Source organism: Pleurodeles waltl, chromosome 5 (genome assembly GCF_031143425.1).
Source record: "Pleurodeles waltl isolate 20211129_DDA chromosome 5, aPleWal1.hap1.20221129, whole genome shotgun sequence".
NCBI lineage: Eukaryota > Metazoa > Chordata > Amphibia > Caudata > Salamandridae > Pleurodeles > Pleurodeles waltl.
The window spans coordinates 1765862876-1765888960 of NC_090444.1; the positions used below are offsets into that span (position 1 = coordinate 1765862876).

At 42.5% G+C, this 26085-nt stretch overlaps 1 protein-coding gene across 3 annotated transcripts in view; it reads left to right on the forward strand.

Annotated features, from left to right (window-relative positions):
* TMEM63A (transmembrane protein 63A) overlaps positions 1-26085 on the forward strand; it is a 304333-nt gene that overhangs the window by 80776 nt on the left and 197472 nt on the right. For all 3 annotated transcript variants that reach the window (XM_069236185.1, XM_069236186.1, XM_069236187.1), the window contains exons 2-3: positions 15920-16116; positions 24374-24453. In XM_069236185.1, coding sequence (XP_069092286.1) covers positions 15934-16116; positions 24374-24453 — 263 coding nt within the window. In that variant the 5' untranslated portion in view covers positions 15920-15933. The remainder of the gene's footprint in view (positions 1-15919; positions 16117-24373; positions 24454-26085) is intronic.

Here is a 26085-nt window from a genome sequence, read left to right on the forward strand (position 1 = left end):
GATTTGTTCTTGTTCTCTGCTCCAGAACATTAAGTTGGCGAGCACAAGTGAGATTTGGCGTCCCCTAGCACAAGTTCTGATCGCTTGGAGGGCATCCGATGACAGGCATTAATGATCGTCCTTGGTCATAAGGCTGCCACTTGAATGGAAAATATACCCGAGTGGCAGCCAAATCAACCCAAAATTTACCCAAAAGAATTATCAAACTGCGAGATAAATACTACCACTTTTAATGTGCTCCTGTCAAGGTGAGCAATAGCAAATATAACCTTGGGTTTGTCATCACAATATACTGTGGTGCACTGTCAGTATAACTGGTATTAGCTTTTTAAAAAATGTGTATCGAAGATATAATTTACCGTTCCAAGCAAGTAGTTACTTTCAACCTTAGCTGCCTTAACATTTGCATTTCATTTAAAACTCTCTATTGGAGCTACAACCTTTAACTGTCAGCTCGAACTTGCAAACAATATAGTCTTGCAAACTGTGAGGGCTAAGATGCACAGCAACTCATAGATTCATGATAATAGCAGGAAGGACTCACTGAAGTGTTTATTTTGGGAGAGAATCTACCATAGGATTTTTGGTACAAAGCAACAAAAAAAATACAATTACTCTCTTAGACCAAGCGCTAGAGATAGAAGTAAATCCATTATTAATCCACAAACCAAAAGAATGCGTTTAGCAGTTTCAGAAAACTAAACTGCGCCTTGAGACCCTCACAGGTGAGTAGTGTGCTTTACAAATTCCTGATTGATTGATTGACCTCATCCTGGCAGTGTTTGAGTTTGGAGCCCTGCTTGGTATCTTCCAGACCTTTAAACTCCTAGGAGTTTGCCAATATAGAGGTAATTATAAATATAATAATTTTGTCTTGGTGCTCTGATGTACTATAGAAGTGGGCTAGCCACTGAAACCTCAAGCTAGCTGTGGCTCAGCTAGAGGTCTTTGTATAACCCAAAGCCTAAAATGAGCCAAACTTTCATGTGGCTTCTGTCTGCCACCCATGCTCTACCCAGATGGTCAAAGAGTTAAAATTGAAGCATTAACATTTGAGGCACGAGGAAGAGACAAATAAATACTCACTTAGTGAGTGATTTGCACAAAGTGAAACCAGAAAACCAGGGATTATTCCCAGCTCCCTGTTTAACCTAATTTTGTGATCTTAGGCAAATATGTTATTCGCTATTTACTTAAGTAACACAAATGAAATCACCTTCCAATATATACGCTCATAATATGAGCTGTACAAGAACATATTGTGTCTGAAGTAAATTGATTGTAATGTTGCTCTATCTATGAAAATGTGAGCTAATTACAGGGTGTGCATGACTACTTACTTGTCTCTTAGTTCACTAATGGCACTGTCACCAGGGTGGGAGCGGGGAGAGGTATGGTTCAAAGTTCATATTTAAAAACTATCACTTTTACCTCTCAGTACAGAAATAAATGTTTGAATTTTGAAGAGGCTTTTTTGATCTTTTATGTGATGTTAGTCACATACATGGCAAACTTTTTCAGGGCTCTGCTCATGCGGGACCCTCGGCTCTGCTCTCCTGCTAATTTGTTGACTCCCCCCACCTCTAATAAACCGCAGCTTTCAATTTAAATATTTGCTTATATCAGACAATTTGGTCACCCAGCATGCGGCTTAAACATTTCACTAGTGTCCCCACCTCTGATTATGCAGCTGTTTGCAAATTCCTCACTCGACACAAAGGAAGGCAGAACATTAATGCAGCACGGAGAGCGAGTGCCTCGAGGCACTCGGAGAAGGAGAGGAGGGCCGTGAGAGTGGGAGTCAGGGAAAAGCTAGCTAGAATGATCGGCCAAGAGAGAGGGAAGGAGAGTGTGCCCTATGGAGACTGGACAGACAGAAAACTGGACCAAATATGAGAATTAAAAAGAACTTGGCCAGACAAATAATATTCCATTTAAAAATGCGCAAAGCAGGGAACAATATCGGTCGGCAAGTAACCAACCGGACTCAGTCCCTTTAACCTATCCTCTTTTTTTTCATAACTTCATATTGTTGGACATGGCCCGTCCTCACCGTCCAGGCCAGACGGGGCCGGGAGTCAGCTAGAATTCTGTTGGTACGTGTTGTAAAAGTGAGCATTGCAGACCTGGAAGAACAATCCCACCCGCCTGCATTGGACGGGAAGTCTTAAGGGGGGGCCCTGAAGAGTGGGACACGCAGAGAGTTTCCTTTGCTGTGCTCAGTGAGCACTGTGGGACTGGACTCGAGTCCATCCAAATGAATGCGTGAGTGACAGCACTGCTGACGCAATGCCGCAATTAAATATAGTTTTAATAACTATGCACCGCCCCAGCCTAAAACAAATGCACACCCAGGGCAAAAAATCCCAAAAAACAGCCCCCGCCAACGAGTTTTTTTCCCACCGCCCAAAAGGGGAAAATATCGGCCATTTGTGTGGGGAATAGCCCAACCTGGCAACACTGGCTTGCGCCTCAGCCCGCCTCTTTCAGACGCGGACTTCCTGTCGACAGGCTGTTGGGACTTGGACACGAGTCGGTCATTGCCATTCCGTCCCGTGAATGCTGCGTGGCCAGCCCGGGAGTCTGGGCGGCAGCTGTGTGAGTTATGCAGCCGGTGCAGCTGACCCCAGGCCGGTGCAGCTGACCCCAGGCCGGTGCAGCTGACCCCAGGCCGGTGCAGCTGACCCCAGGCCGGTGCAGCTGACCCCAGGCCGGTGCAGCGGACCCCAGGCCGGTGCAGCGGACCCCAGGCCGGTGCAGCTGACCCCAGGCCGGTGCAGCTGACCCCAGGCCGGTGCAGCTGACCCCAGGCCGGTGCAGCTGACCCCAGGCCGGTGCAGCTGACCCCAGGCCGGTGCAGCTGACCCCAGGCCGGCATAGAATTCTTCTCAGAGCTACTGTCGTTTCAAAGTGTGCAGGGCAGCGCTGCACAGCCATACTGGTGCAGCCACGCGCTCTGCCATAAAAAGCCTGCTTGCTCAATGAGGCTTCTTGCTTGTTTCTTCCTCCGCGCCGGTAGTGTCAAGGAGGCACTATAATGCGTGACTGACTGCCGCAGTTGTGGAAATGTTTCCCTGAACCTTTCTACAATTCAGCTTCATTCTGTGACATCCGTCATAAAGGTTTCCCAACTGTCACAAAACTCCTTCAATGCCAACCTTGTGAAGATAGAGCAATTCAGGAAGCCTTCATGAGAGAATTGAAAAGTGGATATAAAAGAAAAGCACCGGTGTTGGAGACAGACACAGATGCTTCCAAACCAGATTTTGAGCCATGTCCGCTATGTGAAAGCTTCCCCACTGGTCCGTAATATGAGCCTAGCGGAGTGATATGAGGCTTGCATTCTCTATAACAGTCCCTTTGGGACCTAGTTTAACCTACAGTCTATAATTGCTTTCCGTGGGTTATTGGGTGGGTTGGCGTTCAAGAGAGCCCCACAAGGTATACCTGCTGTCCATGCTCCATATAGGGAAACGCTCATCATTACAGGGACTGGACGTGTTCTAATCTAATATTCAAGTATCTACCTGAATCTCAGTCTGACAGACTGATTTCCTGTGGGCTACAGCTCCAAACAACCACACAGTCAAGACAGGCTATCTGACATAAACCTAGTCATCATCAAAATCAGCGGACAGATAGTACAAAATCATTTAGAACCCCCTTTGACACACACCATGCCCCCAAACAACAATTCATAAACAAACCTAGATGAAAAGTAAAGCATTTCTTTCGGAAGAAGATTTCAGAACAATAGTGCAAGGCCTGGACATCTTCCACGTGGTTCGCTCAGCCATCCTGTATGTTGTTGAACATCTCATTAAGGGCTTATTGAAATACCTGAGATTATCCTACATTCTTCGGTACCTTTCATCAGGGGCTTGGATCGGTTCAATCACCCTAAAGATACTGATCTCCCCTAAGGCTTGTATCATCTTTAGGATAAGATGCCTCATCTACAAGACCATCAGAAATTACACCCTGACATGGTTGGCCATCAGAAATGATATACCTGGGCAAGAAAATGCCCACCTTATTTTTGCAGTATTGTGTAGCACATGGATGCATAATACAGACGACCAATACACATCCACACTTATTTTATACATACTAATGAATGGAAAGAGACAAACATATAGGAGAATGTACAGCAAAGTTGTTTCATGCACAACTGCCCTCAGTGGTGTGGTACACACTTCTGGTAACCCCAATAAGAGGATTACCATAGTCAAGCATTGACAGAACAAGGGAGTGGACCGTGTTCCCAAGATCCTGTTCAGGCAAGAAATGGTCAATTCTGCATGTTCATCTCATTTGGAAACATGCAGTCCTAGTCATGGCATTCAAGCTTTAGCCTTGCATATTGGTGATATAGCACCATCAATGTCGGCAGGACTACAGTCAAGGGTATTTTAAGAGTTGATAGAATTGCATAGGTTTGTTAGAGTGCTTAGAAGAAGTCAGGAGAACCCAGTGTCTTAAGGGGTGGAGATTCAAGGAATGGGTAGTCATCCACTCTTGGAGGTTAATGGATGTTCAGGCAGAGGTACAAGATACCATCAGGTGAAGAGATCTCAAGAGCAAGTTGGGTGTACTCAGCACGTTGGTGGTAGAAGACCCCTGGGATCTTACAGTCTACATTTGTATGTTCCAGGTAAAGGTTAAGGAGCGTTGGTGCCAACATGGAACCTTGTGGTACTCCTTGCTGTACATCAACACGACTTGACAAAGTATTGCTAATTTTGATCAACTGATATTGATTTGTAGTAAATTAAAAGCACCAATAAAGTACTGTACTTTGGATGCCCAAGCAATGTATATGCATGTGGACAAGGGTATTGTGATTCACTGTGTCAATGGTAGTAGACAAATCAAGGAGGACAAGTAAAATTTCCAGTTTGAACAATGCAAGGTTCATCATCTAGAACCTGCGGTAAATTAGTGTTTGTGCTATTATCCTGCCTAAAGCCTGACCAAAACTCATCTAAGAAATATGAGTATATAATATTTATATATATTTCAATATCCTTAGCTGTGACGGGAATACCTTAGATTTGACAGAAAAACATCTCTAGCATTTTCTCCAGAAGGGGAGAGATATGGCAAGGATTACGGGGATCTGGGAGCTATTTTTGGCCAGTTTAGTAGGAGCTGATAGGGCAATTTTTAGTGAAATTTCCTAGGGCCAGATCAGTGACCTAGTTTGATTTCACCTTAGCTAATGTTTTAGGGTGATCACACGTTGAGACTTCATTCAAAAGTTACAATTGATCCCTGGGTTTGCAAGTAAAAAGTATGTTAATCTCTGCATAAGACAATTGAGGCAGTTTTCAGAGTATTTGAATTTCTTGTTGAAGAACTGCACAAATTCTCCTCGTATATGGACATGATCTTTGACTGAGAAAGCAGTGGAAGAATTATTAGTCAGTGTTCCAATTCCAGACATTTGTTTCGGATGAAAAGTGGCAGAATTAATAAGAGTTATGGAACAGGTGGCCGTAGGATTAAAGAGGTGTCTCTTAAAAAGCCTTCTGGTCTCTAAGGCTATCCAGGTTCGAAGGGGTGGAGGACTGATCCCACTTATTCCTCCTAACGCACAAAGTTTTATTTCTTTCAAGAGGTCCTTAGAAAAAGATGTGGCAGACTGTTCGTCTGTTACTTTTAAGCAGTGCTTGTTTATACAGATGGTCCTAAATACACTTGTTATATTTACATTTATGGCATTGACATCCTGGTAGGGACAAATGGTTGGGATATTAGCCCAGGCTATCAGTGACCCCGTTTGGAAGTGAAAACAATTAGTCACACAAAACAAAGTTGCCTCCTCTGACTAATTGGATGTGGACATGCTAATGGTGATTCCAATAATCTACTCAGTGTGGATGACAGGAATGACAGTGGTCATAGGGCGAGAAGTCTAACCCACCCTCATAATTACATTATTCAGCATTATGGATGATTTGGAGAGGAATCAAGGGAAAAGATTGCTAGTGGACCTTTGGTAAGTTCTTCGCTAAAAGAAACATTGCCAGATATTGGATATCTGCAATGGCCCGGCTTTTGAATGAATGCAAGAGTGAAATGGACCAATGTTCCAAGATGGAGAGGCCCTCACCTGTTGTTGGTTAGAAATCAATAAAAAAATGTTTTACTAAAATGTATGCTTCCTTTTCTATGGGAAGGTTTGTAGCAATGCTGAATAAACTCATTACCTAGTAGGAATGAGGTGAATACATTGATGGCGCTATCACTGGTGTTAACCCAATGAAAGTTACAAGACCTCTGAAGTATATTGGAATTGGAGAGATTTGTAATGTGCTCCAATGGTCACAAAAGTTGTTTTGTGGTAAATGAGATTTAATTTAATTGGGTTTGTGTAGCCGATGTGTTGTAAATGAGCTGAATTATACTATCTGGCTCTCATCTGCTCTTTCCAAGTTTGCCCTATACGTAGCTTTGCATGAATTGGGGCATTATATTCCAAAACAATCATTGGAAAAGAAAAGTCAGAGTTTAAGATTTCTTCGTAGTTTCGTTTCTTACGAAGCAGCTGTCAAATGAACTTGTAATTTGGAGATTTATAGATATCTTACAAAAAGATACAGCACTAATCACAGAGATATATAGCTTAACTTTTCTGGCATTTGTACCTACAATGTGCATTCCAAGGTAAGTAGGCATTCTTTTAAGCCATGTTCCATTTTCAGGGATGTTCTAAACGTGGCTGTGGGATGTCCATACCACTATAGTGAAAATACACATCATGATAGATGTTCTTTTTTTGTCAATTTGAAGAGCAGCAAGCTTGAGGAAGGCCTTTTTGACCACCTGGGCTGCCTTGCCATCATCTTCCTTCCCCCAGCTCCACCCTTTCTGCCACTGTTGCTGCCTGTTTGCCTGAGGTCATGTTTGGATCAGCTGATTTCATTACAAGACCAGAGACTATCATTATGCATTATATCCTTTAATGCCACTCCAAGCAGCAGCACTTTAAAGAACACATTACGTCATAAACAACATTCCAGAACTAGAACCCTTTGACCAATATAAATATTCTCTGTAAAGAATCCACTTCTTCGTTTAATTGCAAATCCATCTTCCTCCTGGTTAACATCATCTCCGTTCTCACCTTTTCTTAAATATCCAGCAGTAACTGCACAGATCTTGGTGAATTCAAAGTCCTTCGCTCCTTTAAAACCAAAGCCATCAGACTCCTCCTGGGCCCCACCACACTTAATATCGCCTCGCACATTTGCATGTGCCTATGTTCTCAGCAATGATCTAGGCCAGTGCTTCCCAAACGTTTGAGAACTACGGCCATATGAGCCGAAGCATAATGTGGCAGTGCTTTGTCATTGACGGACAGCACATTTTCCATTGAAATAATCACTAAAGTTTCACAGACATAAAGCTTTACTAAATAAACTATATTGCACTCAAATGATAATGTGTGGAAATCGGGTTTCAGTGAATATTTATTATTTGTGCATCACCAAGTAAAGTCTCATGATTTGGTTTGGTCCTATTAAAACCTGTTTCCATCAAACTTCAGCATTACAAAAGAAGTGCTTCATTGTTGCTTTCCTTACTGCTGAATGTATACAGTTTGTTTACAGGTATACTGTTGTGTGTTATGAACAATTGGCATCCACCGGCCTTCCCTTTCACACTTCATGTACGCCAGCAAGGCTGACACAATTTCTTTCTCTGACTGCAAAGTGAGAGCAGTTTGTAAACACCAGACCCCGTGTTAAAAAAACATGTACCATAGACAGACATAGTCTGACATTTGACTTCTGCCTTTGAAGTGCAACAAATGTGACAAGATAAATACAGAATTTAAAGGCATCTTTATTTATTGTTTGGACTTTTGTGGACCCATCAATATTCGGGTCACGATTCACAGTTTGGGAAACGCTAACCTAGGCATCGCCCCATCAGCTACCTCCCTGAATACTGCTCTTCATATCACACCTTCATGATCTCCACACAAAGGACAGCTCAAACATTTGATTTATCCTCACAGGTCCTTCAAAAAGGTTCCTGATGACATTGACATAATCTTTCACACTCTAAATTCCACACTCCGAGGCTATGCTGACATTTTTGCACAAAGATGCACAAAGATGTTCAAGCCAAAACCCAGTGTCTCTTGATATTCATGTGATCTGACCACCGGAAAGTCAACAATCTGGTTGCACGTAAACATTTCATGGCCCAGCTTAATGTGATTTTCACTCCTAGATCCCCTTGTAAGCAAACAATCGAATCAATGCTCCTTTCAAGGCACATGCACTGTTATTTCACTTTTGCGGACCCATCACCCTCTGTTCCATTTAAAAAGTGACAAGCATTAACTATTACCAAAATCAACACCATTTTCCACGATTCAGATCTCACAAACACGCAGCAAAATACTTCCTTCTCCTATTCCTCATGTGGCATCTCTACCTGACACTAATCCCACCCCTTCACTGCCAGTGACCTGATTAGCATTTTACAATCCCTCAACGCTTCATTTTGATAGACATTCTACCCTCCTCTGTTTTTGATCTATTTCCCTTGTTATGGCTATCGACCTCCCTGTCATAGACATTGTCCATCTCCCTACTCAAGACACCTCAACCATACATAGGCAACCTCATAAACTACTGCTTCATCAGCCACCTCACCTTACTCAGCAAGGTTACAGAGAAACTTTAAAACTTCAACTTCACCATCACATTCTCTTTTAGACCCACCAATCAGAAACAGCAAATCTACATGGCATCAATGAAGCATTCTAAATCTTAGTTAAAACATGGCCCATGCTCCCTCATCTTCCTTGGCATCCTGGTAGTCTTTCATACGGTTGATCTCCAAGTCCTAGTTGACACCCACTGTGCTTGGATGGGCGTCTTTATAATAGTCCTCTGCTATTCTTCTTTTGTAGCCAAAATACATCAGTATGTTGACATTAAATCATCCATATCTTCCCTTTGCCATTGTCGGTAGTCTTCAAAGGCCTATTCTTACCCAAGTAAAATACAGTCCCTACATAGGGCTTGTAGTGATCACATTGCTGTCACCATACCCCTACAGTAAGTCAACATAAGCTATCAGAGCTGGTGAAGTGAGTCACCGACATTTCAATTCTGAGGCAAAACTTGTAGTTTTGGATGACTTGAGCCCAGGTCAAGCCAAAACCTACCAAGGCTTGACTTCTTTTTGATCAATAGGGCCAGACATCAACAAGAGATTGAAGGAAGCTCAACTTCCTGTAGCTTTACTGATTTCTGCAAACTTCATCACTAGTACCAAGCCTCTCCTTCAAAAATGCAGAAGCAAAAATTCTAGCTTGCTCAGTACCAGACCAGCTTCTTACTCGGGATCAGAGCTCCCCTCCCTGCCTACATATCCTGTTCCACTGGGTAAGCTATTTTTAAGCATTTTTTTGTTAGTCACACATACCTCTTTCACAATATTGCACACAAATTACAGAAGTATTTACAAAATCATAAAATGTATTTCACCACACTAGGTTTTCTAATACTTGTGCAACACTTGCCAACATCTTAAGGCCATCTTCTAAACACAGATTTGCCATCTGTTGGTGTTAGAAAATGGGGTTTCTGGTTGGCTAGAGTATGCACCTAAGCCAGGCAGAACTCACCACTCTAGTCAGGGTAAGTAAGGTGCACACCAAAGATAACCTTTTCTTACCCCTGGTAGCTTGGCAAGAGCTGTCAGGCTTATACTCAGAGGTCATGTGTAAAGCATTTGTGCATCACATTCACACCAGTGACACAATAGATACACCACAAAAGAGACTCCACACTTAATTATATAAAAATATAGGTCTTATATTCTAAATCTAGATCATGGACCAAGAACATTGAAAATCTCAGAAACTGTACATAAATCATAGACCAACATGACATAGTTCCTAAGTATTGCACTAACTATGCCAATCCTGAGTCCACACTCATCCTGGCTAGGCAAGAATAAAAATACCACCCATCCTAATACCAGAGCATGAAATGTACGGATTGTAAGACAAATGGACATGAGTTATCACCACTGCAATGTCACTTGCTATCCTGCTAATGCAAGCCCTACACACCATATACATTGTCACATTGAGGCATGAAACGCGGTAGTACATTACAGAAGTAATCATCTGTTACCATCAATGCATGGATGGTATGAATAAGCACAGGAATTACCAAGGATGATCATGCCGTCTGTAAGGCATGAAACACCCATGAAATCCCCCAGTTGTCACCATAGAGTCGTCAGGCCCAGTGAAGAGCACTGAAACACTGGTGCGCCTATTACAGGGAATATGGTATCAAAATTGTGGCCACCAAAGGAGATTCGTAATATGTGTGTGCGGCCAACACTCGGTGGGGGTGGGGGTGGGGGGGTTTGGGGGAGGAGACTTTCTACAGTCTCCGTGGTGCTCCGATGTCCTAGCCGCAAGCACACAGCTGCTGGGATTGAATGATAATGCTCCCATGGGGCTTGCTAGTAATACCCCCAGTTGTGCCCACGGCCCTTGAAGGATCTCCCTGGTTTGGGCTGCAAAGGGGCTCTGCGGAGAGCACTCGACCCAAGCACTCAGTACCTGTCTTTTCACTGGAGTCACGCTGGCTGATGATCAGGGTCGACTTGGTGGTTCACCAGGGACACGGTGATCCGAGCCCCGGACAGGTGTCTCTCTCCCAGAGCAGATGATGAGCGGCGGCCGCACCACACTGGTCTCAGCCCCCTGAGAGGGTGGGATGAAGTGGTGCTGGCTGCTTTGAGGAGGTTTCAGGTTTCCCTGGTGACGCGCTCCGGGGAGAAGGCTCGTGGCCTCACCGCACACAGCCCGTGCAGCACAAGTCAGAGAGGGCAGAGGAAGGGGTGCTGTGTTCTGCCTCTCAGGACACCCAGGGGTATGGCGTGAGTCAGCGCAAGATGGTTCTACTCGTAGGTGTTTTCTTGTGGAGTTGCCTACCAGGTGTCCAGAGGAATGTACAGCGCTCAACACATGCTGACAAGTGCTAACCCGTGTCCCACACCCGCTAGGAAATCCATGAGGCCAAGTATCACTCAGGAAGAATTTTTTAAGGTCCTTGAGATTACTTAGTGAACAGGTGAGGCATCCCAGCAAGCCTCTTGAGAACACTGGGCCCAGGGTAAGAAGCTGCAGACAGGCCAGCACACAACAAGCCAGTGGTTCAAATGACGGTTCCCCCCGGCAGTCCCACATGATCTGGTAACCCCCAGTAACAGAACAACTGGCAGCAGGGCAACAAACAGAAGAGCAGTCCAGATGAGCCCTTTTGCAGCTCAGCAGTCCTTCTGACAGAGGTTCAGTCCCTGTTCCAAAGTGCTCTTCCTATCATGGGACAAAAGCTCCTGTAGTTATACTCCAGTTCCCAGCTTCTAGAAGGTGGGAGAAGGATCCAGCCAGATCTGACTAGTTCCAAGAACTTCCCTTCTACTATACTCTGGCTCCAGACATCAGTAGTGGGTGAACGAGCCATTTTTGGAAGTGAAGGACTATTCAAGTATAAATTGTCTGCCTCCCTCTCTCACAGCCCAGGAAAACCATCAGTATGTAGATGAATGCAGATGTAACCCTGTCACACCTAGCCGTCTCTGCTGGGTGGCTGTCTGGAGAGTATGCACCAGGAGGAGCTGTCACTCTTCCCTAGATGTGGATTGGAGTCAGGCAGCAAAGCACTAGAGTTCTAAGCACAGAGAAATGCACACTTTCTAAAAGAGGCATTTCTAGAATAGTAATGTAAAACCTAACTACACCCGTAAGCAGGATTTCTCACTACCATTTCAACAAACCAAACATGCCCACTCCACTCCTCACAGATCAAAAATTACAACTTAGACATGTATTAGGGAATTCCCAATGCAATCCTATGAGAGAAGCAGCACTTGTAGTGAAAAACTAAATAGGCTGTTTGTCACTACTCGGACATGTAATACATAAAAATATATGTCCTACCTTTTACATATACAGCACCCTGCCGATAGGGCTGTCTAGGGCCTACCTTAGGGGTGACTTAGGTGTAGTGGAAAGGAAATTTAGACCTTGGCAAGTAGTTCAACTTGCAAAGTCAATGTGGAGTAAAGGACGCACACGGTGCTGCAGTGGCAGGCCTGAGAAAAGTTTGAACGTTTTTTTTCTGTGGTTGGTGCAATCTGCACAGCTGGCCCACTAGTAGCATTTAATTTACAGGCCATGGGTATATGGTATACAACTTTACAAGGGACTTACAGGTAAATTAAATTAGCCAAACAGGTATAAGTCATTTTTACCATGTTTTAGGGGAGTGAGCACATTCATTTTAGCATTGATTAGGATGGTAAAGTGCCCAGAGTCCTAAAGCCCCAACAGAAAGAGAGTCAGAAAAATAGGTGGAGAACCTTGCAGAAAGGTCCATTTCTAGCAGTAAGGAAATGCCAACAAAGAAGAAAGTTCACAATTGCAATATTGCCAGGAAGGCAACTGGAAACCATTTACACAAGCCTCACATTCCAATATACTGTGCTGCAATATCTCCAGCATCCTCTTGCAAAACAAACACTGGCTATTGGAGGAGCACACTTTAAAGCAACCACCCTAGCAGCCAATGCCAACGTTTGGTTGAGAAATTTGTTCGACTAGGTTTATCTCTTAGCATATAGAATAAACAATTTGTACAAGTAGTACCGGTCTTGTTGGGCTTTGCTCCATTTGCTTGTGCATGTCCAATTTAGCAATTGGAGACAAAATCTGCTAATCAGTCACCTACATATTGTGGCATGGAATTCCTGTGCCCTTTGTAATAGGCTTGGCTGGTGCTATGTCTATTTTCTATAAATGGCCCAAATGAAATAAGATTTCTTTTTTTAATGCAGTGAAGGGCTAAGTTCATCCAGACATTGCAGTATTTGCTGAGCCACTCTTCAGTGCTGATTGGATTTCTACGTAACAAAGGCATTCCCTTAAATTAGTGGCTGCTTCTCAGCAAGTAAGATAACCATTAATTCTTTTTCCTCAATACAGGCATATGTATTTACTTCTGTTTGCACTCTTGCGTCTGACGTACTAAGGAGTTTCTCAATTTGCTAGTGTCTTCAACTTTTTGTAAAGGAATTTCCGGTTCCAGCTGTGTACCATCTTATGACTAAAGCAGTTCAGTTTGATAGTTCCTGGATGTGTCTCGAAGGCAGAACTTTAAGAAAGTCTACAGAGTGGGTCAGATTGAGTTTTTGTGCTACAGACCAATCTGGGAAGAGCTAGAGGGCGCCTGATGCAATCTAGCCTATTTGGCAAGTTTATGCTTCAATGAAAGTCATTGCCTGTAACGTTTTAAAGTCTTTCGTTGGGCAGCTGCCTTTATAAAGGTGTTTGGAAATTAACTGGTCTATAGTTTTCAAGAAATGAAGGAAGCCCATGTTGAGTGACTTGATATTGCTGATGGGAAAGGATTTAGCAACATCATTACGGAGTATAGTCCTCTTCTACAAGGAAGATGGTCCAACCTTGACAGCAGCACCATTGTATATGGTCATCTTCTACAAGACCCACAATCGAGGTTTGAGAATGTGTATAAGTTTTGGGTGGTATTTCAATTTAGCAACCGTAGAGGCCTTCTGTCTTTTATGCAGTATTTTTTTTTTTTTAACTTTGAGGGAAGCATTGCTAAAACGAGGTAACACGGTCCAATTATTACATTAGGGTCTATTAGGGGAAACCATGAGACTAGTTTGTTTCAGACTGTACTCATCTGCCTCAGAAATGGGTAACTCTGCACCCAAGATCACACAGGCTAAAGTGAAGTTATGTCCCATGACTTTTTAGGGTCGCGCATGCGTATGGCAGCGAGACGCTTTAGTATTTAGAAAAGGGCTCGGAGTCCTGTCAACTTCACGTCAGTGTATTTTATTGGTTTGTGGGCTTGCCTAATAAAATCTGCTTGCTTTCATTAGTCGAACGCACGCATATGTCATGCCTTTTCCGGTGGCCAGCCCTCCTCGAGCGCAGCGACCAAGTACAGAAAACATGCGAGGCTCGCTGTTTTCCATCGGGCTCATGGACTTCTTTTTCTCTAATTTACGAGCGCGATCTCGCTTGGCAGAAGTGGAGCGCTTTACATAGTTAATTTCACCTTTTCGGGTTATGTACATAAATGCACTTTTGCCCGATAGGTGAAAAGTCGGGTTAGGAGTTTACAACGCGATCAGCTCTAACATGAGCAAACGCGAGACCCGTTGCATTGTAAATGCTTGTTTGATATTTGTAGCTAATGATATTTCTAGAGATAAGCAGGTGGCTTCTTGAAAATAGCCTCCATTGATTTTACATTAAAAAACAATTACCTCATTAAGAATCACTTACTTGTTGGCTTTAGGGTTTAAGAATGTTGTGCTCGGTACATTGATCCTTTTAAGTACTGCAGGACGATCTTGGCTTATCCAGAAGCTGACCTGGGAAGTGACTTATGCCTTCGGGGCAGAGCTGAGCTTGATGTTGATACAGAAGAGGGCACAGTGTGAAGTCTCCTGTTCCATGGGGTCAGGCAGACAGGTGCCCATTACAGTGGGGAGGCAACACTGAGGCTGATGCAAAGTAAAGAGCAGGTCCTCCACCCTGCCTTTAGTACAGCTGTAGAAGAAGCAAAAGATGGGAGAGCTCAGTGAAATGTGGCCCCCAGTTCCACTGGTTCTGGTTTAATGCACAGACCTGTTAAGGCATGAGAAAGTGGGCAATTACCCAGCGTTCTTCCCCTCCAAGGGGCCCCATGGTCAAGGGAACGTCTTCTCTATTTGATCGGTCTATTCTTTCTCTCGCTAAGCCGCTCTCCATCTCTGCCTCCTGCTGACTCTGTCCTTCTATCTTTTGTCATCTTAACAATTTTTGATGTCTTAGCCAAGACACATTGTTTTTTGTGCTACCCATTTAAAGTTTAAGATATTATTTAGCATTGTTTTTGCATCCTGCATGTTTGAATTTACAGGATATAGGTAATGAAATTCAAATTTATTCTGTATAGGGGCCCTGAAAATCCTTAAGATGACACTGGTCAAATGTCAAACAACTGGGGGCTAGATAGAACTCCAAAGGACCACAGAACTCAAGCTCTCTACTAGACATCTTGTAAAGTCCTTGCCTCTTCACTGTGAATTGCGGGTGATGCCAGGCCCGCAAGCGGCAGCCCAGTGACGGGCTCAGTGCTTGCCTGTAGTACAGTGGTTCCCAACCTGTGGTCCGTGAAGCCTCCGCAGTGGGTTTGCGACTACTTAGAAGATTAAATAATATTAACAGATAAATAAAGTGAATATAAATAAAGAAGCAAAATGTACAATTGGAAATTTTAAAACATACTGTCAATGTGAATGAATTTGAAATTGGAGACTAAAAATGTAATGAATCTCCTGCGATTGATTCGTGGGCGCGGTGCCAGTGCATCATCAAACAGAATATAGTATAGATGAGGAGTGGCCTCCATTGAATTTAGAAAAGTTCCAACCCTAATATTAATATTTGTATTTATTTATATGTTTGCGGATTAAATAAAATGCATCATCATTTGTGTATTTGTGTGAATGTTTTTTCCTATGTATTTTTTATGTATTGTTTTATGGTTCAAATCTTTGACAGTGCTTAGACTGGGTCCCTCGGCCAGTAGTCAAGACTCAGTGAGGGGGGTCCCCAGATTCCAGTAATGATTTGGGGGTGGGGGTAATCCCATGGTTCCAGTAATAATTTATTGGGGGTCCCCAGAAGTCAAAATGTTAAGAACCACTGCTGTACTACATTCAGGTGAAAGACTCCTTAAAGAAAAAAATCTCTTATTTAATTACGAAAAAAAAACAGAGTCCTAAAGTGGAACATTTGCTTTTCCCAGATGGAATTCTGACCACTGTGGTTTTCTTCATTCCTTTGCAGGGTAGGTTCCCAGGATGCGTTACACACGGCTCGCCAAAGCTAGTGATTTTTTTCCTTTTTCCCCATGGATTCCTAACAACGGTACGCTGAATAACGACACATGTTTCGAAGCGGGCACCAAAGGGAGCAGCGTGCTGCAGGGAGTGACGTTTGGTGGAATCCCTACTGTGCTCCTTTTGGATGTTGGATGCTTTGTGGTAAGTGTATCTCTCATTTCTTTTTGGCTCACCCCAATTTCTGTTTTTCTTAGGATTCATTCATAGTACGACATTGTACCATGTCCGGCTCAAAGAGTAAGTTAGAGCAGACATCCACTTTGACAATGTTGCGATAAAAGCTTGGGTCCGGCAGCTCACACCGTACGTTATTTACATGACGCTACCTAACCACTGTCCCGCCCTGAGGCTACTTTGTTACCACCCTGGAGATTGACAGATTATGCAAAACTTTGAGCTATCAAATGGCTTTGGGCACATTCTAGAGTTATTCAGTATGTCTGTGGTCTGTTGCTCGGTATATGGTTTTAATAATTTTTTTACTCTTTTTAAAAAAAAAATGTTATTTTATTTTTTTCCCTGAATACACACGTATATTCAAGTGCACACCAGGACTCTGCAAACATTTTACATATGCTTGGCTAGGTCTGCATTCCATAGTCCTACTCCTCTGTTTTCCGGGCAGATTACGTACAGGTGTAAAATGATAGTAGTTGAACATTTTCTCATTGTTTGTTTTCCACTTGTTTCTCCACCTGTTAGAAATGCCTCTCCCTTTCTGCCATCTGAAAATCTAGGAGTTGGGAGACTTGGTTTCCTCTCTATAATCTGCAAATGTTGTATAACCTGGTCCAGGATGGCTTAAGTTCTGTCTGCCTGTTTGAGGAAAGGATTTGACAACATGTGGCTGTGGGGAACCTCGAAATTTCAGATACCCCCAAATCTACCTCATACAGAATGCCCACAATTCGATAAATGAGAGACAGCGTTAAACCTTAATTTCATAAGGCAAATCATCCCAGTGTTAAGGCACCTCCAAATACATCAAAATATCATTTATAAAGTCAATAAATAAAAGGGCTCACTGACCGAGTTCTAGATCAATGGAATGTTTGAAGGATTTATCACAACATTTTAAAATAAGCGTTACAGAGTAAATGCCTGAGGCCATAATTACACAACGTGCCCTGGGGGCGCAATGGGTACCGCTTTGCGCGCCCCAGGGCACTTTAGTATTACAGAAGGGATTTGTCGCCCTCCTCTATAATAAAAATTGCGCTGATGCACAGGTAGTGCCAGGGCCATCATCAGGGGGTGTTCCCTCATTTGTATGCGTACGTGGCCCCATGCAAATGAGGGAATCACGTTGCCTCTGTTCTAGTGCAATATTATGGACAATGGCGCGGAGACAAACTTGCGTTTAGGAGTCGCACTGAAAGGTGGCGCACTCTCAGTTTATCAAAACAGCATGAATGAGATTAGAAATAATAATAATAATCTGCTTGACTAGGTGCTGGAGAAATAACTGAGATGCGCAGAAGGAGGGAAGGCAACAGTGACAAGAGTGACATCTATTTGGAAATCATAGTATCTAGGCTACTACTGAGGCCTAGTTAACAAGGGTCAGAAAAATGCACTTCTGCTGATAATGGACACTATACATGTGTAGTCTGGTGTGTGTGAAAACAACATTTGCACATTGCTAATAATGCAGAAAAACAAATATGCACAAAAAAATCTTTAACAACCAGACAGATAAGAGGGCCTGAACAAAACCTCTACTTCACAGTAGAAGGAAATACTTCTGGGTTTGACCTTATTTTTTTGACAGTTCCAAATGCATATTGTGCGCCTTCAAGATGTTGTTACTGCGCATATCTTGTAAGAGCTTCTCCTGAAATCAAAAGTATAGGTGATTTTAATTAGTAAATAGTGAACTCTAGCATGGACCTAGGGAGAGATAATTGCTAGTAATCCTGTACATTCAATAGCAGTGCAAATGTCATGTTCTGTACGCTTCTTTTGAGGATAATGTGGAAGCAGTGGTTTTGATTTAACAATGTTTGGAAACCATTGGTGGACTGCATTGCCCCACCTTCACTGGATCTTTCACCCTTGAGCTTTTTAACAGACATGGTATGTTGCTGGAGAGGTTACCCATCAATGTGTTCTCTTGTATTGGGCCCAGAGGAGGGTGTGGGAGTGCAAAGACGAAAAAGGTCTAACGCTGTAGCACAACTCAGTTGTATGAGGCACTTCACATTAGGCCCCCTCTGCGTCCCTTTTGCAAATCCTAAGGAGGATTTGGGAAGATTGTAGGGTGGAGATTAGAGGTTTAGCTATGTAGTTCTTTTAAATGTACTTTCTGGTAGTGAACTGGCCCAACCACCTGAGAATTAGAGATTTTTGGGTCAGTAATATGCTGTTTGTGGTTGAGTAGGTTTTCATAAGCTCTATGCTGCTTAGAAATTCTGGCACCTTCTCTCGCCAGCACTTCAAAATAATAGTCCAAATGAAATTGCTAGATGAACGGATATTACTAAGCACACTGGGCAGCTGTTCCCTGAAAATTGTAAAAAGAAATTCAGCTGTACATTGATCAGCTTGATTAATTTATTCTCTGTATCTCCTTTCTTAATTTTATCTCTTCTAAAAAAAAATTTGATCACTCTGCTTATAGGTCTTCCTTATTTTTAGGATGGAGCCTGTGATAGCATGCCCTAGTGCAGGGTTCTGCAACGTCGGTCCTGGAGAGCTGGGTCCATGCCATATTTTTAGCATATCCACATTTAGAAAAATGTAGATTTCTGAAACATCTTGTTTCTAAATGTGGATATGCTAAAAATATGGCATGGACCCGGTTCTCCAGGACCGACTTTGCAGAACCCTGTGCGTCTCGGTTGTGAGACACTATTGATAACAAAAGGGCTTGGAGCCCGCCCATTTTTTATCATTTATTGGCTTGTGTGGCACTCATCTTTACAGCCTTGTAATTGGTCATTGCAGGACTAGCATCATTACTGTTCCTTTCTGCGGAGCTGGGACCAAGTACTGATTGATTCAACTTAATCAGTGCCCGCCTGTTGCTCCCAAAGTGATTGAGGTACTATTTTGGTATTTATATTAGGTGGAACTACCATGTGTGCGCGGTATCTCAATATGTAATCTACATCTGTGGGCTTGCACCACACCCATCTCATGCCCATCACTTTCATTAGCTCCTTGGCCTGCCTTTCGAAATTCCCTTGATTTCATAGTTAAATGCTTTACATTTATCCCGCTTTGAGGCTGCTTTATTATCGCCACGGAGACTGACCCTATTACATGGAATATTGCACGATCAACCACATACCTTAGTGTGGCGCACTACTTTTTTTCTTTTGCCTTGTTGCTTTGCCCTGCGTGACTATATGTTTCTTCCTCTTCCTTGTTTTGGGCATGCCCTGTTTCTTTGTGGTGTCTGTGCACAAATGCTGCAAGCTGGAGGAGGGTTTCTTTTTTTTAAATTTTTTTATTTTATTTTTTCAAAGTTCATATAGCATGAACTTAATAGGAGGAGCGCTTTACCTGAGTACGTGTAGTTTCATATCGCGCAAACTTGATCTGAGGAGTGCTTTACCTGACTACCATTTACGTACGAGTGTTTTGGGCATGCTGCTGTTTCTTTGTGGTGTCTGCGGACAAAGGCTGCAAGCTGGAGGAGGGCTCTTTTTTATTTTTTTGAAGGTTCATATAGCCCGAACATGATTGGAGGAGCACTTTACAGTAGTATGTGAAGTTTCATATAGCGCAAACTTGATCTGAGGAGTGCGTTACATGACTACCATTTACGTACAAGTTTAGCATTTGACAAATATACAAACTGTAGCATTTCAAACGGGAAAAAACAACCCTCAACGCGGCTGTCCCGGCACAGGGGGAGAGCCAACACTACAATATTCACTGCACTTGGGAAACTCGCCCCATAATGCTTTGCGGGGCATTTTTGTTTTTCAAAACATTTTTTCCAATAACCCATAATACTTCGTGAGGCTTTTTTTTTTTTTCCTCAAAACATGTTTTTCCCATAACCCAGTCTGTGGTGGTCCTACGACAATGGGAGCGCCACCAAGCCGTTCAGCATGACACTTTCTTTCTGTCTAGGTCTCTGGGTACCCGCCCTAGGTTGGGGGTGGGGCAAAATAGTAACCTCTCCCACCAGTAGATGTCTTTAAAAGCTCTCTCATGGCTATATGATTACATGACCATGTAATTTACAAATGCTATTTTTATTATGGTGTTCTCAAGGGGCTGTCCTGAGCATTACAGTCAAGATGCTACAATATTCGCTGCACTTGGAATCTCGCTCCATAATGCTTTGTGGAGCATTCCTTTTTACAAAACATGTTTGCCCATAACTCACTGTGTGGTGGTCCTAGGACAACGGGATCACCATCAAAATGTTCCTCACAACATGAGCTTCCTGTTTAGGTCATCTCTGGACCCCACACTAGATTTTGGTGGGGGGGAGAGGGCAACATTTTAACCTCTCCCACCATTCAATGTCTTTTTAAGCTTTCTCATGGCTGGAACGTTTGTTTTACAGCTGGAAGTAGTTTGTGTTTTAAGGACCTTGTTTGTAATAGTATTGCAATAGGCCTACTAGATCTGAAGATGAAATGTGTAAGGCACTACGCCCTCAAGGGGCTTTACATATATATAGATATGATTACACTGAATTACTTTCTACCATTCTGTTTTCATGTCATTATGCCCTCTAGGGGCTGACTATATGGTTACATACCTATGTTTCTTATAAATGCTATTTATATTATGGTGTCCTCTAGAGGCAGTTCTGAGCATTACAGTCAAGATACTACAATATTCGCTGTACTCGCCCCATAATGCTTTGCAGGGCACTCCTTTTACAAAACATTTTTGCCTATAACCAACCGCATGATGTGCTCGTTCTGTCTAGGCCATCTCTGGGTCCCCTTCACTAGGTTGGGAGTACCCTAAAATAATAATATAAAAAATATATAATAGATAATGGATTTTTTTTTCTTCATTTTTTGCTGCATACAGAGGAAGAAGGTAAGTGGAAGTGCTTTAGTTGTATGCAGTGCCATTGAATTATGTGGCAAAAAAGACAAAATTATGCGTCAGGGTTGACTAATTTATGTGACAAGAAAAGCCCAGTTATTAATTTACACTCCCAATAGCTCTAACTCAAGCAAATGCGAGACCTATTGCATTGCAAATGCTTATTTTAACTTCTGGTATCCTGCTTAAAAAAAAAGGCATGGGACTGGCAAAAAAGTCTCCCATAGGGCAAACAAAATTGCAAAGTTTTATTTTTTATGGTTAACCTTTGGCGCTCATGTTTCGTTTTGTTTTTGTTCATGGGCGCTGTTCTTGAAAGATGACGATTATCTTGTTCTGTATATTGTGCAACACTGTTTATTTCTTCTGTGTAATTTATGAAATTATGCTTTATCATAAAATCGTGCAGTACACCCTAATCCTCCCCTCTCCAATCCACCCCACCTCACACCAATCCACCCCACTGCAATCTAATCCACCCTACCCCACTCCAGTCCACCCCATTAGAATTTAAGTTGCTATTCTGAAATGGATTCTGAGTTTATCATTAAACTGGATTTAAAATTACATTTCAAATGAGTGGAAGAACTCTTTATCTATCTGTTCCCAAACTAAAGTTATCCCAGTGTTTGGCTCTCTGCGAGATAGATAGCCTTGCTACAGTGAACAACATCTTTAGGAGTGTTGCACTGTCGGAGCACGTAAAATGTAAGTATACATGCCCTAATTTTTAAATACTGTGAACCCTGCACTATGAACCTTTAAGTTCCTACGTTATGAGTGAATTATAAGTATTAAAAAAGAAAGCTTAGGTCTGGCAGAAGGTTTATTTTGCCAGGTCAAAATAGCAGTTTTAAAATTTGCAAAAACAGGCTACAGTGGCGGGCGTGAGACATGTTTTACATGGTTACTTTAGTGGGTGGCACAATGAGAGCTGCAGCCCACTGGTAGCATTTCATTTAGAGATTCTGGATGCCTGTAGTATGTTATGTGATCTATGCTTGTAAAGTGCAGGTATCACTCCCAGGGGAGCATCCCAGAGCTTATACAGCAGTCTCGGAGAAAGACTGCAGTTGTTACTTAAGAGCCGGGTTTTCATCAGTTTTTTAAACCTTTCAAAATTCAGACAGTACCCTATATTAGAGACTTAGAGAGTAAATTAAATAATCCAATAAGGTGTAGGACAATTTTACTATGTTTAGAAGGGAGAGCACAAGTACTTTACTGGTTAGCAGCAATAAAGTGTTCAGAGTCCTAAAAGCAAGCAAAAACGGGTTCAGCAAAGGAAGGCAAACATCTGGGATGATCCCGCAGAAAGGCCCGGTTCAACATTTATGTTTTCTCTATATGCTGAAAGCAGCTCGTCTTTCACTTGCTACTTTCTGTGATTTCCAGCAGATTCATCTTGCGGAGTCACACCCACAAAATATTGGTGCCCGCGCTGAGGCTATGAAAAAGAAGGTGAAATGGTTTTGAGATTACAGGATGGCCTACAGACAGACTCTATACTCCTTGCTTTTTCTGGCCAGATGAGTGCTCAAAATCCCCACACTAAATAAAGTATAAACAATTAATAACGGGTTCAGTGAATTTCTAGCACAGTACGATGGGGTGTAACTTGTACTCTGTGTAAGACTCGGGATGCTAGATCCATTGTTGTGGTCAAAGACGAAGCAGAATGTATCATTATGTGATCCTAAGTCCCACTCTCTTACCACCCACAGACAGTCCCTGTCCACTTTAGTGTGCAGGTAAAACCCCTTGATCTGGACTCCTTACCTCTGTGCCACCTACAGAACGGTGGCACCATTGAACAAGGAATCTATTTTTTGCCTGCTGCAGATCCTGGGCATTCCCTTTGCAATTATTGTGCCCATCCTCTTCGTCATCTGAGGTTTAGTGGTGCTGTGGGCAACCCTGAAAGGTGCTAAACTTCAATTTAATGAGGCACTGTGTCCCCTAGGTAAGGCACCCCCCCTAACACTTCAAACATTTAGTTAATTTAAGTACCTGCTCAATAATTGAGCTCTAGATCAGAACAATACATTTCAGTGTTTTATTGCAAAAATACTTTAAGATGCAACAAAAATCAATAAAGATATGGATAGCATTTCTAGTAGAATCAGAAAGTATTCAGGCTCACCCCTCCCCCGCCCCCAATCAGGGGTTTATGTAGGAAATCTTCTCATAGAACAGAATAGAAAGTGCAGGTTCATTGTGGTGTGAGCAGATATATCATTCTATCAGCAAACCCGAACACAGTTTTATTAAACATCATATTCCCTTAGCACCTAAGCACTATCCCACTACGTGATTATTGATCCTGCCCACCCTATGCTAATGTTATCTCGCCATGGTAGAACAAACTAGATACGTGAACAGCAGCAAACTATTATGAATGAAGAATGCACAGTGAGCTAGCAAAAGGGCCTTGAAGAGAGATACAGTTTTGAGACCAAGCATTAAATATTTATTCGAGAGAAGAACAATGCCTATGTAAATAAACAAGCATGACTCTGCTTGACTGTGTGCTGTAGAAATAGCAAACAATGAAACTTGCAGGGAGGGACATCATTTTTGGAAAACATGGCTACCAAGCCCACATTGATGCCTAATTAACAAGGATCAGGAAAACGCAATTATACAGGCCAAAGGAAATTTGTTCCAAAGACAATAGCACTTTTTCAAGTATACACATATTACTAAGTGAAAAACTAGGCTCTGCACATGGTTAATGATGCACAAAAATCTTTAACAGTACATTAGCTCCAAAAAAGGCAAGTAACATGAGCTTGAAGATCCAGCAGCTTGTGCACTAGTACAAGGAACACGTCATTCCTGTAAGACAAGGCTATCCCCACAGGAGTGCCTTAAGGAAATTGGTTGGAGGCTTCAGTTGTTATCCTGCCAAGGATTAGATGACCATGACTGTGGTAACTCTCTTAATAAATGGTTGTTCATGCACCTTATTCTGTGCTCTTCTTAAGTATGACTTTAGATCAGAGGGGTTTATTTTAAAAGGGTCAGCCAGTGTAGAGAGACAAAACTGTTCTCTTTACTCAGTCATGTATCTATGACCTTTGCCAACAAAAGGCATTCCAAAATGTTGCTTTGTTTGATGATGTTAGCTGGGGGTTTATGATGTATTGTGACGTCACTCAGTATATGACCCCTTCAAACATCACAGTGGTGTCCTTAGGACAACCTTATAATTCCTTATAGGGGCAAGGGCTCTGTTGCTGATCCTTTGACTCTTACTCCATTGGATCATTGGAGCTGCAAAACGTTCACATGTATTGTCGGCTTGTGGTAAGGCATTACATACTAAATAAAAATTTCTTCTATATTCACAAATGCGGGTTCCTTCTTGTTTCAGGTGCTGTTGTTAATATTTTCCATCATAAGAAAACGAATGTGGGATTATGGTCGGCTGGCACTGGTGACAGAATTTGATAGGTAAGCATGAAAATAGGCCGATGGGTCTACATCCATATGGAGAAAATATTGACTAGTTTTAGTCATTCTTTCTTTCTGTTTCAACAAAAAAACAAAAATGTTCATGTTAATTTACAAAACAAAATGTTACTTTTAATTATTCATATCAGAGTCACACACACACATGCATACCCCTCCTCCCAATTATAAATTTGAAGTAATAAAAACACTCTGTGAAAGTCACTGACAAAAGCACAGTAACTAACAGAGTTATGGTTCTGGCTCAGATGCATACAACCAATGAAGTTTGATGATTATGGTATGTGTTTTTGGCTTATACTTTGGATCTATCTACTTCTCGAACTGAGCAGAATAGAGGTTGGATGCCACTGTATGACCCAACCTTTTCTTAATTTTAAAACCACTTCTGTACTATGAATGTTCACTTAGAATCACAGTCATTGTTTAGCATTGTTTCAAGTCTTTCTAAATGGGATTTATTTTGTAATATATATATTGGAAAGTGTGATTTTGTTAATAAATGAAGCAAATCCATTTGTATGTTCCAAATATAAATTCCAGTGATGTTGATGAAGTTGTGTGTCTGTCTTTGCCTGCTTTCACATAGCATCCGATAGGGCATTACCGTGTACTGTGATAGGGGAAATAGACACAGCATCCAATAAAGCCATAACTTTTGAATGCAGTACAACAAACATGCAGCGTACGTCAGGCATCCTGACACATCTTCTGCATGCTGCATCGTGCCTCATCAGAGGTCTCTGAAAATTAATGCACTGGTTGCGTTTACAAGCCCATATCAAATCCAACACATAGTGCATCATCTACTAAATGGTCATCTCGAGCATCTTGCCTTACCTGAGAAGTAAGGTCAAATGCAGCAGCATTGTTTTGTTGGAATCCATGGCATTAAAGAAAGAGAAGACCAGGTCAGGACCTCCATGCAAGTCTGGATCAGCCAGGCTCCATCCCACCTTCACTTCAGGAAAGAGGTAAGGACCCGCTTCAGGCAACATATTGTCGCAGTTTAACCTCACAACAGCTTTGCTTTGAAGAGAAGTCCTTGTTCCTCTCTTCTTTCTTACCACACCCAACCTTAACTTCTCCCTAACTCTATACCCCCTATGGGCGTGCAGCCCTAATGTTCCACTGTCCTTCCCCTGCAGTCTCATCTCCCTCATTCCCCAATCCCTGCTGCCCACCCAGAATGCACTACCCCTGCCTCCTCACTTGTTACTGTAATGTCATTCTTTTCCCCTCTCTGCTCCCATTCATACCCATCATGTTCACCTACACCCTTGTAATAACCTTCTCCTGTACAGTTCTCTAGCCAGATCTGCACTATATAAATCACATATTCAAATAAATACATGTGATAGAGCCATGAGCCTGTACTTCAGTTCCACAGAAGTGCTGGGCACAGAGCTTCCAATAGTGCTCACAAGTCTGCAATATTGTATGGCAGAGATGACAGCCAGCAGCATCTAAAGTACCAGAGGATGAGGGTCGCGCAGCATCTTCTCGAGTCTGGGGCCCTGCATCTCGCAGGGTCCCAGACTTGTGATACCATACCACAAGGGTGACAGTCCCACAGCACCTTTGAAGGTCCCTGGTACCAATATCCTTTCATTG